Consider the following 17467-nt stretch of genomic DNA (forward strand, 5'->3'; position numbering starts at 1 on the left):
AGTTGTTCTCGGCTGCTTCTTCACAAACGTGAGTTTCTTGGTATTGACATGATGACAGGGAGTTCTATTTTTATAGCTGTTTTGAAGCCACAGTGGATATAACATTTTCTGTCTCTAACCAAACAACTGTTACAAATACTTGTGTCCCAGTATTTTTCTGTTTTAAATTAAAGTTTTACATTTGCATTATAAAAAATAGATCACTTGATGTCTGTCTGTTTGCTCCTTTATATACTCTACAGATGGTGCTGATGAAGTTATTTCTGTGCCAAGATCTCAGTCCCTTCCACAAGCCTCCACTGTTACTCTGGTGGGTGGAGTGACAGACCACAGTAGCTCAGGTATCCCTATGCTATCGGAAAGAGAGGCATCGCGTTTAGATAAATTCAAGCAACTTCTGGCTGGCCCCAACACAAACCTTGGTGAGTACTGCTTAACCATTGGTCTTCAACTGGTGGGTTAGGACAGAGGTCTGGGTTGCGACCAGAGGTCACAACAGCAGTGCTGCCACCTTACAGATATATGACAAAAAGTAGTGGGTTCTTCAATGCATGCTTTAAGTTGACGTTGGGTCTTGTGTAGCAAGGTTATCTCTGGCAGTTTGAGCCCTGCTGAAGTGTGATATGTACTTCTCTAGAGATTTTGTTATTTCATAAGGAACAAAAGTTTTGAGCTTATCTATTTCAGCCTTTCAAGGAATTTAAATTGTGATTCTGTTTTATGGCAGGTCTTAATTGGTGTTACAGTGAAATTCCCTTTTTACGTGTTTGGTACTGAACATAGATTTATTCTCTGTTTTCAACTGCACTGTTCATGAATGTCCATTTTTATACCACTTCAGCATACATAGTTTTCCCCAAAGAATCCTGGGAACTGTAGTTTTTAAGGGTGCTGGGAATTGTTAGGATACTCCTTTCCTGCTCGCAGAACTACAGTTCACTGAGTACTGTGGGAAAGAGGGATTGTTGTTAAACATGTTTAAGTTTGTGGTGTGGACATGCCCCTCACCCTTTCAGCCACCTTGAATTGTGTTTGATTTGAAATCAAATATTCTGGTTTTATAAAGTAGGGCTTGATTTCATAACCTGATAAGGACTTTGTTCACGTAAATAAAGGTTTATATTGCACCATCTGTATATAAATTGTATAAACTACATAAACTTGTATGCATTGACTGTTTTGTATAACATCCGCTTCTGTTAGGCAAGGGGAGCAGCAGGGAACTTGAACTGAATTGAATTGAAATTGAATACCTTCCTATTCATTTTATATTTATTCTGGAAAGTGAAAATGTTTAGTTTCTGAGTTATTCTTTTTCACCCCCACCCCCCAGTCATTACTTTGTTCTGTCACCTTCGATTCTTTTGAAAGCCTGGCAGCTTATCTGTTGGCAACAATTTGAAATCCATGTTCACTTTACAACCAAGTTAAGCCCATGACATCAGTTTCATTTCAGCGTTTGATTTGGTTACCCACATTTTGTAGCAGCCCCTCTCAAATTCCCCAAGTGATGCCTAGTCTTCCCCCCTGATTTCCTTCCTCAGCTCTTTCTAGATCAAATGTAAAGCTGATCACCACTCATGAACATTAATGAAAATGCAGAGCTTTTTCATTAATGTTCATGAGTGGTGATAAGCTTTACATTTGATCTAGAAAGAGCTGGGGAATCAAATCAGGGCTGAAGGAAAATAAGCCTAGTATTTGGCAGCAGAAGGATTTTGGAAGATTTTTTGACAGAAGATATTTAAAAATCCCTGAGGTCATTTTGCCATAATAGAGCAAATGGTGAAGACTAGATGAGCTCCTGCTCTGATTTGGGATAGCATGATGGATGGCATCAAAAGCTGCAGAGGGGTGCAGGAAAACCAGTAAGATTGCAGTCTCCCATCAATTCCCTAGCGCAAATCATCCACCAGAGTGACTAAGGCTGTTTTCTGGCACGAATCCAGATAATCAGTATCTCTCCTGTGGAAATTGGACTGGAATTTCACCTCCCAGGACACACAGGCTTGAGGGAGGGGCAGAATCTTGTTTCACTTTCCAGATGCTTCTAAGAAGGCAAGAGGTGGACGCAATTCCTTGTACTTTATGCTGAATTCTGAAAGCTCCCCCTCCAAGAGGAGGAAAAGATGGAAATTGCACTACAAAAAAGGAAGAGCTGCTCGCTGCCTTTCTCCATCCAGTGTTTATCTCTCCCTAATGACTAGATCTTTTTAGTGCCTCAGATTTCTGCTCTTTCTTGCTTTTTCTGTGCCTTGTTGGTCAGAGAACCATAAGTTTCAATAGCATGTGCTTAGGTGGTGAGTGTCAGGCTTGGTGGGCTGTCTCTAAAATGCAGCAAATACCATTAAGCCAGCTCTAATATGCCATAAGCTTTCCTACCTCACTCCTGAACGACAGATAGTTTGTAAAACCATTAGGCACCTTATGTACAAGAAGTGTGATCATGGGAATTGCAACAGTGAAATGCCTTTATACCTCTCAATAATGGGACTCAATTGTTGAGAGATTTGGCCAGGTTACAGACAAATTTGGAGCTTGCTTAATTTTTAGAATTAAATTGTTTTTTTCAAGGATGTGGCATTAGGCTTTCCGGGCATTTTGTAATTGCCGGGGACTTGTCTCATCAATTGAGAGAAAGCAAGAGTCTTCAAATCTTGGCTAGCCTTGGTCATCAAACACAACCTTTTGGTTACTATGTACTTACTTTTCCTGTTCCGTGCAACTGTGTGGAAGTTCAAGTCCTATGTTCAGTTGGGTTACTCCCAGGATGGTATATGTAGGATTAATGTCTTGGTTCCTGAAGTTCTCTATAGTGGTTTGACTTCACCCCTAGAGGTGCACTCCATTGTCTCTCATGACAGATGGATGCCAACCAACCAACACCAGTGCAGGAAGTACAGTGGTACCTCTGGTTACGAACGCTTCAGGTTACGAGCTCCGCTACCCCGGAGGTAGCTGCTCCTGATTGTGAACTTTGCCCCAGGATGCAAATGGAAATCACGTGCCAGAGGTGTGTTCCCCATTAGCAAAAGTGCGCCTCAGGATAAGAACGGTTTCAGCTTAAGAAAGGACCTCCGGAACAAATTAAGTTTGTAACCAGAGGTACCACTGTAAAGGGCATTCATCTGATGTAATCTCTTTTTCAGCTTCAGAAATTTGGAGCTAGGGGGGGGGAGTGGGGTATCATTTTGGCAGTGGGGAGCTGAGGAGCATCTTGGTTGGTTTCCTGCTGCCAGAACAGCTAGCACCATTCTTCCTCTTTGGCAAGGGGGATGAGTAAAAACGTTAGTGAAAAGCATTGCATTTTAAAAATACTCTGTACAAGCTATAAATGTTTCCAGAGGGGAAAAAAAAACCTTGTATAGGAAGGAAGTTTTATGAAGTACAATTGCTATGCAGATCAACACTTATTTCTACAGCTCTCATTTGCCCTTTTGACCACCCACATTAAAATTCTCTCTTAATGATCTTCTAAACATTCTGTGCTTCCTTTCACTTAAGCTCTTATGCAGTTATTTTCTGTTTCCTTCACATCTCCACCTCATCTATTTCACTATTAAATTTTCCAACTTTCTGCCCTAGTTAGCTAATCAAGCTTGCTTTTTTTGTCTAGATTTCTTTCTGAACAGGTTAACTCCTTCAGCACACTTGTATTTGACTTATCAGTTTCTGTATGCATTCAACTGACACGTTTGCTTCATTGAAGATTAAGGGCTTTATTTGCTAGGATTTTTTTTTTTTAATGAAGCACCTAACAGAGCTATTACTCTTAAAAAAATGCTTGCAGTCGTTTCCATAGTGATATCAAGCCTTTTTATAAAAGCCATTTTCTGTATGTGCTGTTTGACTTCCCAGATGCTGTTGGGGGAGCTGGAGTTCCATGAATCTATTGTCTTGGAAGAATATTCTAGTTCTTTATAGTTAAATTATGCTAGGATTCTTTTTAATAAGGATGTGAAGCTTATAAATCTAGTTTATCATGTCTATCATTTAATTGTTCATGCAAACCGCTACTTCATGTAGCGATTTGCATTCATCTTGCTGAATTAACTGTTTGATGTCGCAGGATGGATAATGCATGTGCAGGAATTGTGGGGACCCTTAAAATTTTGATTCTAGAAATATGATACTTAAAGGGAAGTGATAGAAGAATGGATATTGGTTTTGAGCACAATACTGCATTGAGTTATGTGTGTGATTTCAAGGAGACCCACAATCTGGCAGTACCCATTAGTTTGAAGCTGGGTGGCCCTATAATTTATAATAGAGAGAGATGTTCTGCCATGCAACTGTGTGGTATAGTTCTATGAATCATATTGCTGTTAAGTAATATGGTATTTGTTTCAACGTAAATCTGCCACAGACTAAATGAGGATTGTGTGGTAGAAACACAAAATTGACATAGCTGGTTCAAACATTTTTTAACTAGATATGCAAGCCCCAATGAATTCAGTTGGTCTTCAGGAATGTGTAGGTTTTGCCCCCTTTTCTGAAAACCTGTTGGAGCCTACCTAGTTAATCTATTAGCTCTGGCTGTTGAAAATTCCTATGGTCTGTTTCCTACAGCTTCCCTAATAAGGAGAGGTTGGAGAAGCTTAAAGTATTGGCTTACTTGTCATCTTTCCCTGCCCTTCCAGGAAAAATAGGGATTCCTGTGTAAGAGGAGCAGGAATAGGTTCTTGTCTGGGAGAAGGAGTTAAAACTATTTGCTTCCACAAGAGGTAGTGATGGCCACTTGCTTGGATTTCTTTAAAAGATGATTAGACAAATTCATGGAGGACAAGCCTAATGGCTAGGCTGTACCTCCACTATTGGAGCAAGTATGCTTCTGAACACCATTTGTTTGGAGCTTCAGGTGTGGAGAACGCTGGTGTGGTCAGATCCTGTTACTGTGTTTCCCATAGGCATTTGGTTGGTAACAGTGAGAACAGGATGCTGGACTAGATGGGACTATGGTTGATCCAGCAGGGCCCTTATGGCTTGCGTTGAGGCTTGTAGTGCTAGGGCAAAATTGGCTGCCATTTCTAATTATCGATTTTAGCAGGGCAACCTAAAATAGCCTAGTGTGGACAGAAATTGTTCAGTGGGTACTGAATGCTTGGCTGATGGTTGGTGGAAATTGGGGCAAGGGAAATTGAGTGGAATATTCCTGGAAGAAGGCATCTGTGGGTGGGTGGCACCCTGAATGGGAACAGTTGCACAGCAACATTTACGGGTCCAACTTGATGACTAATACAAATTTGTAGAAGACATGTCTAAATGCCTCTTTGTAGCTATTCAAGGTAGTGGCCATCGCTACATTGATTGTGTGAAGCTATTTCCCTTTGTGAATTTGCTTCATCTGTCCTCCACAGATCTCTTCTATCATCAGTTTTATAGAACAACCCTTATATTATGGGACAGACTAAAATGTTTCTCTCCATCTGCTTTAGAAGCACTGTGCATTGCTTTTGTTAAAACACTTGGTTAGAGACATTTCAGTCTGATGGCTACATCAGGATAGATATTCTTTGTGATACCTTAATGTTCCCTATCCCTACACTCAAAAGTAATTTCTCTTCCACCCTCTTGATGTTGCTTAGAGACCCTGGGCTCATTAAATTTTTTGGGTCTAAAGCAAAAAAGGGAGAGGAGAAAAAGCACTGGTCATTGCTGTTGTCTTCCTTTTAAGAGGAAAAACGGAGTGTGGATGAAGTCTGGGTTTTTAGTTAAAACAACTGGAGTACTTCTCTCCCTGGCAGCTGGAGGAAGAGTTACTCCTACCAATGGAATTTTTCTCGCAAAAGAAAATGAGCTGCTATATACCTCACAAATGCCCTTATTGTCAGAGAACATCCCTGTAAGATTTCTTGACATTTTCCATCATCACTTTCATCATTATATATTTTTCTCCATTAGTTGTTTTTTTAACAAGAAAATTGGTGCCTCTCAAACTAGCATCCTAGCTGTCCTGTTACTTTAATGGCTATCACTTGTTTTTCTAGCTTTTCAGGTTTGCTTCTGTATGTTAAAATAAATCTGCTTGGTTCCAGAAACTCCTCATGGAAAACGGACCTGTAGGACAGCCCACTTCTGCAAAGACCAATTAAATCCCCATCACATAAAAAAGCCAGGGCTCTTCCATTTCAAGGTTGTGATGACATGGCTCAAAGAGCCCTCTGATTTTCAAGCTTTTTTGAAAAGGTTTGTTGTTGTAGGAGAGATGGCAGACTGCCATTGTATCCATGTGCATATTAGTCCAAGAACAAAGGACCAGGGCACTTATTGAGTGGCCAGACATTTCCAACTGGAAAGTCTCTTGAATTTCTGTCCTTTTTAATAGACATTGTCTGGCAGGGAGAATGAATGCCACCTTTGGAATGGGTGAAGCCTGTGTTGGATCTGACTATGCAATGCAAGGCCAATTGGAGAAGATGACATGTTATGGGGGTTTTCATTGCTCATTCAAAAGAGGGGAGTTTGAAACAAATGCTGAACAATTACATTGGTACCTCGGTTTATGAACTTAATCCGTTCCGGAAGTGCGTTCTTAAACCAAAACCATTCTTAAACCGAGGTGCGCTTTCCCTAATGAGGCTTCCCGCCGCCGGTGCCCTTCCACCGTTCGTATTCCGTTCTTAGACCGAGGTAAAATTCTCAAACCAAGACACTATTTCTGGTTTTGCTGAGTTTGTAAACAAAATTGTTCTTAAACTGGACTGTTCTTAAACTGAGGTACCACTGTTATTGGAATCTAAAGATTGGGGGCATGCCACTCCTTACAGGTCAAGATAATAAGAATGAGGAAATCCTACTTAAAGTACATGCAGAATGTTCAGAATTGACTTAATAGCACTTAACAGGATGGGTGTGGGCAAGGTTTGATGCTTCGGCTGTTTGATACCCTGTTGCTCAGCAAAGGAAATTAAATACTCAGATATACCAGCAGCTAAACTGTTGAACATTTTCCTGTGTGCCTTAGGAAACTTGAGCATATCATATTAAATGGATCAGATTCTAGACCAAGCGTTCTCAACCATTTGGGTTTTATGGACACATTGGAAATTTTGAGAGTGTTGTTGGCACCATCACAAAATGGGCAGTGGGGTTTGTGGCCTGTCCAAAAGTGGCTGCTGTGGGGGTGCTGCCAGGCTATTTATTCTAAATATGACAGCAAACTCACTCAACCAGTGGTTGAAGCACATTTCCCAAGCCTTTTCTGATGCGTGATACATTTCAAAGAAGGCAAACTGGAGAGGATGAGGTTTTACTCCATTTCTTGGGCAGGTTACTTTGGAGTACAATGCAATAAACCTTACCCACCCAGGTCACCCCAATTTAACTTCAAATAATTTGCACTGCATCCAAAATCAATATCCCACTAGCAGGCAGTTTTTGGAAGGGAGGTTGCTGAGCCTCTTATGTGATCTGTGCCATTTGGCTGCCATTTTGGATCCTCCCCATTTGTAATGCAAGCACTGTTCCCTGTCGGATTAGCACATCTGAGGGACTGGGTTGTGTATCTGGCAGTGACCACAACCAGCAACCATAGGCAGGACCCATGTCCTCTTAACCATTAGGATGTGTGACAAAATGGATTCCTGAGGTAACGGGTGTCAGATTATTTGCTTTGAGCAATATCTTTTCTCATTTCATTTTCATTTTATAGGATCTTTCTATTTTTTTATCTCATTTTAAAAACCTAGCATTTGAAATACTTGCAGACAACCTGAGAGCCAGTGTGGTGTAGTGGTTAAGAGCGGTAGTCTCGTAATCTGGGGAACTGGGTTTGCGTCCCCGCTCCTCCACCTGCAGCTGCTGGGTGACCTTGGGCCAGTCACACTTCTTTGAAGTCTCTCAGCCCCACTCACCTCACAGAGTGTTTGTTGTGGGGGAGGAAGGGAAAGGAGAATGTTAGCCGCTTTGAGACTCCTTAAAGGGAGTGAAAGGCGGGATATCAAATCCAAACTCCTCTTCTTCTTCTGTTGCAGAGATAAATAATGTGTTGGATTTGCACCTGCTAATAGTCTTCTGTAGTATTGTGAAAGTAATCTTGCTGTTGCATGATCAAAGTAGTGGTTTGCAGTTGTTTACTAAGAAGCAACCAGCTTTCTCTTTTTAAAATGTCTTGCCTGTGATCATCGTAAACCTGTATAGACTTTTGCTATTTTAGTCATGGGAAGCTAGAAAAAGAGGGTCCATATGATGCCATACAATATTAACCTTTTCCTAATTAAATCCTGTAGAACATTGGCTGTGAAATCAGCAGTATTGAGAGAGTAGTGTATGCAATTAGACTTTTTGGAAGTGTTTGTTTACAGTTGATTTCAGACAAAACTGTTTTTATATGCACAAAGCAGATGGTAATATTTGACACTATATCCTTATTGGAATATGTTAAAGCCTCGATTTAAACTTTTAAAACACTTATTGTGAAATGCAGTCTTTGTCTTTTTCATTTAAGACGAGGGAGAGTAAAGCGCAAAATTTCTGGAATTGGAGCAGTGTTCAACTCTCCAATATGTTAAAACCCCTAAAGGGAGTGGTGGCCCATGTGTTTTACATACTAAAGGAAAGATGAGATAAAAGCATTTATGATTAATTCCTGAATATCCACGTAGGGCTGGGAATGGCTCCTGAATAGATACAGTCAGTCGGTGTAGAAAATCTCATGCTTTACCAGCTGAGCTATCTGAAGTCACAATTCATCATGGTTTGGCTTAGCGTTACATAAAGCCAGGCCATTGTGGCCCTAACTTAGTGCTCTACTAACTAGGGTTTAAAACTTAGTTATCCTAGCTTCTTTTTAGAGAAATTTTACAACAGAAAAGCTTAGTAATATCTCAGAGAAGATGCTTCTAATATCTGGGCGTCTACTCAATGTCATGTATCCTTCTGCAGAGCACAGCTTGTGTGGAAATGTTTGAAATGAAATGTAAAAGGAGAATTAAGTATTTGCAGGAAAAATCCTCAACAATGGCTTTATTCCCCCTTCCCCATTCAAACAGAATGTATGTACACAAACAGATTAGATCAGGTAAACAAACTTATGCGTAAGTATTCTGTAATGAATAGACAAGCAGTTGGAAAACACAGCAATTGTGTTTTGAGTAAAAGTATTTGAACAAATACTTGTTTTTCCCATTATTTAAATCTTCTGATTCTTTGATAGCATGGAAGCAGATCTCTTTGTCTGTCTGCATAGTGAGTGTGCAATGCAGAGAGATTGGAAGATGAGATGAAAAATGCTTGAAGTGAGGTCACTGACTGGTTAAGACCTTTCTGATTTCACTGATACCTCAGATATGCTAAAATGTGCACTGGAAATGCCCTTAGATCTCTTGTAGATGTAAAGGTACTGGTAACTGTAAGTTGAGCAGGTAATGTGTGGCCACTGCACATTTACCAGGCCTCATGGAGAATGTTATAATAATCTGTCCATAAAGAGGGACTGTGCACATTTCCTGGTCATGTGTAGTCTTCCAGGAGGAATGCAAGTATCACATTTGTATTTTGTACATTCTCTGGGCATTATGCACAGTTTCCAATAAACAAGTCTCTCTCTCTCTCTCTCTCTCTCTCTCTCTCTCTCTCTCTCTGTTTGTATACATCTATCTATCTTCCTCTCTTTTCCAACACATGAAAGAAACAGGACACGAAATTAATTTTGCAGATTCCAAATTGCTCTTTAACATGGAACATCACCACAAGAGAATAATCATGGAAGCCATCGAGATAGAGAAACACCCTCACAACATGAACAAGCGTGACGACACGTCCCGCCTGCCAGACATCTGGAAATTAGCCCTCCCCACAAAAACCGACACCAGAACCAGAGGCACACAGAACGCCGTCACCAATCAACCACACCAGACCCAAACCCAGACCCTCTCCACAGACATATTACAGACTCCATCCAGCAACCAAACTATAGTGGCACCTCCGGATGCTGCACCCCCCTGCAATCCCTACACAGATCTGGCTGGCACAAGGCAAAAAACCATAGCTCGCCCCTATACACGAAGCCAAGCCAGAGCACAACTAAATGCAGCACAGCCATCTTCTCAGAAAAACTCTTCACAAGCTCAAGAGGTCAAGACACGAGAGCTTTAGCAACTAATCTACACTTAATGACCCACCCAGTGATATTCAGAATATCACTCATGAAATCACCCAAGATATCCCTCAAGTAATTAATGACCCACCCAGTGATATTCAGAATATCACTCATGAAATCACCCAAGATATCCCTCAAGTAATTAAGGAACAAAAGAAGAAAAGGCACACTAATCTAGGAACTTCCTCTCTGCCCAGAACGTTGGAGGCTATACACCACACCCCTCAACAGTATTTATAGGAACTCAAACACCAGACTCTGCTCTGTTCCAGTAACAAGAAGCCGAAAGCACCAGCCTGAAGATGACGAGTGAGACCTCGTCGAAACGTCGCACAGACACCCCGACTCTTACACGGGAAGACACCCGAAGACACCAAAACCTGCTATCTATCTATCTATCTATCTATCTATCTATCTATCTATCTATCATCTATCTATCTATCTATCTATCTATCTATCTATCTATCTATCTCTAATCTCTCTCTCTCTCTCTCTACACACACACACACACACACACACACACATCTATATATATCTACATATATATTCATATACACACATATCTACATATACATATATATATACACATATCTATCTATCTCTACACACACACACACATATACACACACACACACACACACACACCCCACACACCCCACCCCACCCCACCCATCTGGCTGGGTTGTCAACAGTGTGCAATCTGCACCCAGTGGGTTGCTTTTGACCCACTCCTAATCTTTTGTGGCTCACAACATACCACTTAAGCAGGGAGAAGAAGGATTAATCTTTTCTGCAGTCCATCTTCTTTTCAACTGCTCCTTATCACATGGATTACGGATAGAAGAGAATTTTAAACCTTTCTCCCTCTCCCTCCACAAAGAACCTCCTCTCACCATCCTGATGAAAATTGTCACCCTCTGCTGTTACTAAACTTAGGAAAAACTTAGCAGTAACATGTTCAATCATAATTGGGATTGCTGGGGAGGGAAGAGTGTACCAGCTGAGGTAGGATTACCTAGCAGGAAAATCAAAGACGAACAAGAGAGGGAGTATAAAGTATTCCTGGTCCCATCTGTTGCCATTTCTGACCCTGCACATTTGTTGACAGATTCCTTCCAAGAGAATTCAGCTTTTTTATGGGAAAAGGTTGTCCACTCCTAATCTCATTGATGTAGTCTTTTTAAAGGGGGAGGAACTCAACACCCTTCTCTGCATTTATGAAGGGATCAACTGCTAGGCAAACAGGTCTCTTAAATGCACTTGCAGCATCTGGTAATGATACAGCTTGCATTAATTATCTCTTGGCTCAGTAGAGACAAGGCTGTCAAGTAGCCAAACCTCAGGAGAAAATGGGTGATATCCAGTGATGTGTCTGCCTGCATGTGCAATGAAGATCCACTTGCACAGTGGGACTTATGATTTCTCTTCCCCCATCTGCATGCTTCCAAATTCTGCCCTAGAGGGTTCTTCAATCATCTGGAGCATATTTGGGTTAGCGGGCCACACGAGGGGAACTGCGGGGTGCAAGGAGAAGTTTAATCTTGAGCTCCTTGTCCCTAGATACAAATGAATTTCTTGCAAATCCAGTACCTTTTTCATTCTTGGGCTTGCCAAAATGCAGCATACTAGTTCCGTGTGCTTATTGTCCACTGTCCCTGTCTCTGGCTATTTACCAATCTCGCCCAACTTTTTTTAAAAAATGAGTGGGACCGGTGAACTAAAGGAAGAAAAATCCTGAATGCTAATGCAACCTTTTTTTACTGCATCTTTTGGATTCTGGCCATGTGCATCAAGAAGTCACAAGTGGGCAGACTATGACTAGCCTTGCAGGGATGAGGGCAGAGGTTCCTGGTCTTTCTAACAGATGGCTCCATGACACTTCTGAAAGGTGAACCTTTTTCTAATTCAAATACAAGATGGCCTGCTGAGGAATTGGCTTGCTGCCTTATTGTTCAAGTATGTTTTGAGACTTGCTTCTATAGCTTTATTTTCTTAGCTTGTATCTATGGCTTTCTTGGCTATACATAGTTGGCAGTGGATCTGTGAACCTTATTCAGGTTCCTCAGCAATGCTGGCCAGCCAGCCTCTTTTTAAGAACGTTTGAATTACCAGAAACATCCAGCATTTGTAGACAGCATTTATGGCATAGCTTCCGCTGTGTCATAAACTTTGATATTATCTACCTACCAAGACTACTGGTGTTTGGGATAGTCTCAGGAATGTGTTGTGCCTAAGAAGATATAATTGCATTAATCTGCTGCTTGCTAAAATGATGTTTAAAATTGCAAGTAATGCTTAAATGCTTCTTGAAATAGATGGAATAAGGTGTAATCAACCTAATGTGCTGAAATATTTCTATTAATATATCTTGTGCTATAGTAGGACGAGACAACTTGATTTTCGAATTGGGCTTTGAGGGAGAATTTAGAATGTGACATTGAAGATAACTCCCTCTTTTATATTAAATGGCATTATACTAAACTGTATTAAAAATATGTTTCTCTCCAAGTTGCCAGGTGTTATAACAGGGTGTGATCAAAGAGAGCCAGCATTTTGTGTTGGACTTGGAGTTGGGAGACCAGGGTTCAAATCACCACTCAGCCATGAAGGTCTATTGGGTGAGCTGGGGCCAGTCACTGTCTCTCAGCCTAGCTTACTTCACAGGGTGGTCGTGAGGGTAAAATGGAGAGGGGGGGCAGTGTTTTAGCAGTGGCAGCACAATAAGTACATATGACACCATGGCTTTCTAGCATATTGCACCGATCCTGGTCCGACTGCACTGGATACCAATTTGTTTTGAGGCCCAATTCAAAGTGCTGGTTTTGACTTATAAAGTCTTAAACGGCTCAGGACTGCAATACCTAAAGGACTGCCACTTTCCATATGAACCTACTTGGACCCTGAGATAATCTTCTGAGGCCCTTCTTCATGTGCCTCCTCCTCGAAAGGTCCAGAGGGTGGCAACACGTGAACAGGGCCTTCTCTGCAGTGGCTCCCTGTCTGTGGAATGCTCTCCCCAGGGAAGTTCACCTGGCGCCTTCATTATACACCTTTAGGTGTGAGGCAGAAACGTTCCTTTTTAACCAGACCTTTGGTTGATCTGATTGACATCCTATGCCCTTTAAAAAATGTGTTATTGGGTGTGTGTTATTGGGTTGTTGTTTTCATTCTGATTATATCTATTGTGGTTTTTATGTTGATATTTTCTGTGAACCACCCTGAGACCTCCGGGTATAGGGCGGTATATAAATTCAATAAATAAAATTATAAAATAAATAAAAATGATTGCACTACCCCGATACTGGAGAGATGCCTTTCATCTGAATCTGCCATGGTTGGCCATTTTATTCTGCCTCCTTATTCTGCCTGTTCCATGTATGGGATTATATAGGTGGTGTTTTATAACATTTTTTAAAAAATATAAAAATAAGATGTAAGCTGGCTTTTCAAGACAATCCACTTCACCTTGCTTCATGATAGGGTGCCTTTTATAAGTGCCACACAAGCTAAGAAATTATCAGTTCCATTCCAGATTGTATAGTCTTCACTGGTCAGTTGTTAGCAAACAGAAGGAGACAGCATGGTTTCAGTAACAACTGTGAAATTCCATATATTTCTGTCTGAGTTGCAACACCTGTATGATCTATGCTTTATGAAGGCAGCTTTATCTTGTAGGTGACTTTAGTGGATGCAATGTGCCATATAATTCCAGTTCAGATTGCATATGTGCCAGTAAATTGCAGTATGTGAGCCCGGCTTCGGCTGGGGAGGGCGGGATATAAATAAAATTTATTATTATTTATTATTTATTTCCCAAGATAAAGGGATGTGACCAGCCCTGTGGCTTTGAAAGTAGCCCTGAAGTAGGTCTGGGAGAACCTGCCATTCTTGAAATGTTTTTTAACTACTACTCCGGCTCCCTGACTATTGGCTATGCTGCCTAGGGTTGATGGGAGTTGTAGTTCCACAGTGTCTGTAGGATGGCCACATCCTTCCTTATTGCTGCGAAGTTTCCAAAGTGCAGTGCAACTGTACTGTGATAAAGGTTTTTCTCCCTCTGCTGGGGTGCTGTAAGATCAAACTGTTAATTTTGTTACAGACCTACTGAAGATCCTTATTTTTGTTCTTTAGGATAATGTGACACAGGATCCATGTCCCCCCCCCCCTTATCAGTGATGATGTTTAGAGCCCAAAGTTGTGGTCAACTGTTCTTATGCTTCATGCACAGTGCCTTGTATGACATATACCATATTTTCCCGTCTATAAGACTAGGTTTTTTTCCTTAAAAGTAATGTCAAAAATTAGAGGGTGTCTTATACCAGTGTTTTTCAACCACTGTTCCGCGGCACACTAGTGTGCCGCAAGATGTTGCCTGGTGTGCCGTGGGAAAAATTAAAAAATTCGAAAGTTTTTTTTTTAAGTCAAATTTTTGATTGGGGCGCCGTCCCCGGAGGGAGGCGGGCGAGTCGGGCGGCGAGAGGCGGGGCGGCGAGGAGAGGCTACCCAGCGCGGGGCTCTCGCCGTCTGCCTGCCTGGCTGCCTGCGAGCTCGGCGGGCAGCGCCTCCGTCCGCAGCGCCCGCCTCGCGGCTCTCGTTCCCTGCCCCTGCCAAAGCTCACCCAGCCAAGCCGCGCTCTCCTTCCTGCCTCGCTTTGCTGCCTCCTCCCCCCCCACCCCCAAAGCTTGGAGGTTCCCCGGCGCCGGCCCGCAGGTTTGACCCCCTTCTCACACCTGTTCGCACTCCTTGCACGGAATGGGGCGGATGGGGAGGAACGGGGCTCGCCGCTGCCTCCGCTTGCCCTCCCCCCCTCCGCCGGCGGTCCCACGATTCTTGGCTTTTTGGCGGTTGGCACAGAAGGAAGGCAAGGGGGAGGGAAAAAGGCCCAGGTTGCACACTGAATAAAGTATTTTATAATTTTTCATATTTCTGTGTTTCTTTGTGTTTCTTTGATTCCTATTAAAGAGAATTACTTTATATATAGTCAATATAGGCACAGAGTTAATTTTTTAAACATTTTCTAATGGTGGTGTGCCTCGAGATTTTTTTCATGAAACAAGTGTGCCTTTGCCCAAAAAAGGTTGGGAAACACTGTCTTATACATTGGGCCATCTCTCCCCATTTTCTTAAATCTGAGCCCCCCCCAAAAAGGGGGTGTCTTATACATGGGGACGTCTTATAGACAGAAAAATACGGTAACTTGTTAATGTTGTATAGCTTGATATATAACTTGGTATTTTTCTCTTCAAGTGGCCTTAATTTGAATGCTTTTTGGTGCTGGTTTCTAACTGAAGTTTGCTCTTTCTTTTTTGTTGGGAGAGTAGAAGAATTACGGAAGTTGAGCTGGTCAGGAATCCCAAAAGCAGTTCGGCCAATTACATGGAAGCTCCTTTCAGTAAGTACTTCAGTATTTTGTGATGATAGTGTTATTTCTCTCACCACATATAATTTTGCTTGAGTCATAGCTAATCAGTAGCGCTCCAAAACAGTGTGACAAAAAGGACGTTGTTCTGTTCTCAATTTCAAGCTTGGTTTGTCATAAGAGAATAGAGTAGTAAATCATGACAAGTGCTGTATTTTTCTTTGTTGCCCTCCCTCCCCCTGCTCCTAAATGCCTTGTAGTGTTAAATAAAAAATTAGTTTCAAACAATAAAGTTAAGTATATTCCAACTATGTGAATATGTGTTTCTTACAGTATTGGTGTAAATTAGAAAATGGTGTTTATTGATACTGGTGTTAAGTAGAATTGTTTCCTTGCTTAGTGGCAAAATGTTTTGAGGAAGGTGTATATATCTATGGTATCTTGCACCCAAATGAACATGAATTCTGCTTCATCAGCGAATATTCATGTTGGCTTTTTAACATTCCAAGTTACACATCCCGCAGTTTAGCACTGTTGAATTTTTTAGAGAAGACTTAAAACAGCGTTCTTTTTTACCCCCCTTTTTTTGAGGAAGATCAATCTGTGGGGAATGTGAAGTGTTCACTTCAGAAGGTCTGATTTCCAGTGTTTAAAAAGATTCTTTCTTGCTAATGAGTCTCGATAAATTTCTAGGCTTAGTGCTTTCTAATCCAAAATTCAGATGCAGCTCTTAACAGTGAATATTTAATAAGTAGTCTCTTGCAATTAAAATTAAGTACACAGAATGCAGTAGCTGTTTTTTTTTCTTCCCCTGGTAAAGTATACATTTAAAATGCTGACTCTTCATCCTGAAGTTCAAGCCGAGTTAGGCCATCTATTTACCCTATGATGCTGGCTTGATAGAAGAATGGGAAAAGCTATAAGCCATGTTGGCTGCAAGGTTATTACTTTGATTAGATTGGGATTTTTTTAAAGAAGCAAGGCAGAAATTGTATAACGTTCCACACTCCTTCCTTGTCCCTGCTTCCTTGAATCCATGTTTCCTACCCAAAGTCAATGTCCCTAAGATGGATTTCTTATTGAGCACTTCTCTACCGTTTTGTCCCCTAGTCTCTGAATATTTGACATGGTAGTGATCTTATGTAGTAGAAGTAATGCTTTATTTAATGTTGTATTGAAATGTTTGTAACCCGCCCTGAGACTGCATGGTGAAGGGAGAGCTTTAAATATAAGTCAGTAAGTGTGTTTTTTAAAGAATCGGCAGTAAAAAGAAAACATATTAGAATTAGAAAAAAGAACAAAGGTTCTCTGAATAGCCATTAGTTTGACATAAGCACCCCCATTTTATCTGAATGTCTTCTAACTTGTCCACATGCACAGATGAGCCCTTGAAGTATAATTTTAAATAAGGCTGTAAGATCTCCTAAAGCCAGAAGGAGAGGTAAATGATTTGAACTAGTGGCTAATGTGTGCTTTCTTACCTGCAAAAATAAAACATGGCTTGCGAGGGAACAGGATATTGAACTTGTCTAAAAGAGAGGGTGTGTTGATTAATCTTTGAAACTGATTAGCAGCAAATGCCTCTGTTCTAAGGAAAATATTGGTATATTTAGTCATAAATTAAATTGCTTTCTAATGGGACAAATAATGTATTCTGAAGAGTACAGACTCCTGAAAAAGAAATGCAGTCTTGACATCTTAATATCCTAGCTCACTACTTTGCATAAGGTTAAATATTGAATTCTAGAGATTGCATCTGGAGCTGATACAATATCTGGGAAACATTGTCTTTCTTCAGCTTATTGTTTCAACAGAAATGTTTAGCTGGTGTCAGGGCTGGTCCAAGACATCTTGTAGCCTGAAGTAAACAAAAGGATGGCGCCACCTATTCAAAATGCAAAAGTTGTTTGGACTAGCTGTTAGATCTGTTGTCAATAATGCCATGGAAACAGTGTTCTGTACTACACTTGAGAGTAGCAGGCTAGCTAGGGATCAGAGATCAAGGGTGT

The 17467-nt window shown here is 41.2% G+C and overlaps 1 protein-coding gene across 1 annotated transcript in view; it reads left to right on the forward strand.

Moving 5' to 3' along the window:
- Positions 1 to 17467, forward strand: part of TBC1D22A (TBC1 domain family member 22A) — a 117747-nt gene that overhangs the window by 13551 nt on the left and 86729 nt on the right. Inside the window, exons 4-5 of the mRNA XM_082239707.1 lie at positions 243 to 422; positions 15421 to 15491. Of these exons, the coding sequence (XP_082095833.1) occupies positions 243 to 422; positions 15421 to 15491 (251 nt within the window). The remainder of the gene's footprint in view (positions 1 to 242; positions 423 to 15420; positions 15492 to 17467) is intronic.

This window comes from Podarcis vaucheri, assembly GCF_965113315.1.
Source record: "Podarcis vaucheri genome assembly, chromosome: 10".
NCBI classification, from domain to species: Eukaryota; Metazoa; Chordata; class Lepidosauria; order Squamata; family Lacertidae; genus Podarcis; species Podarcis vaucheri.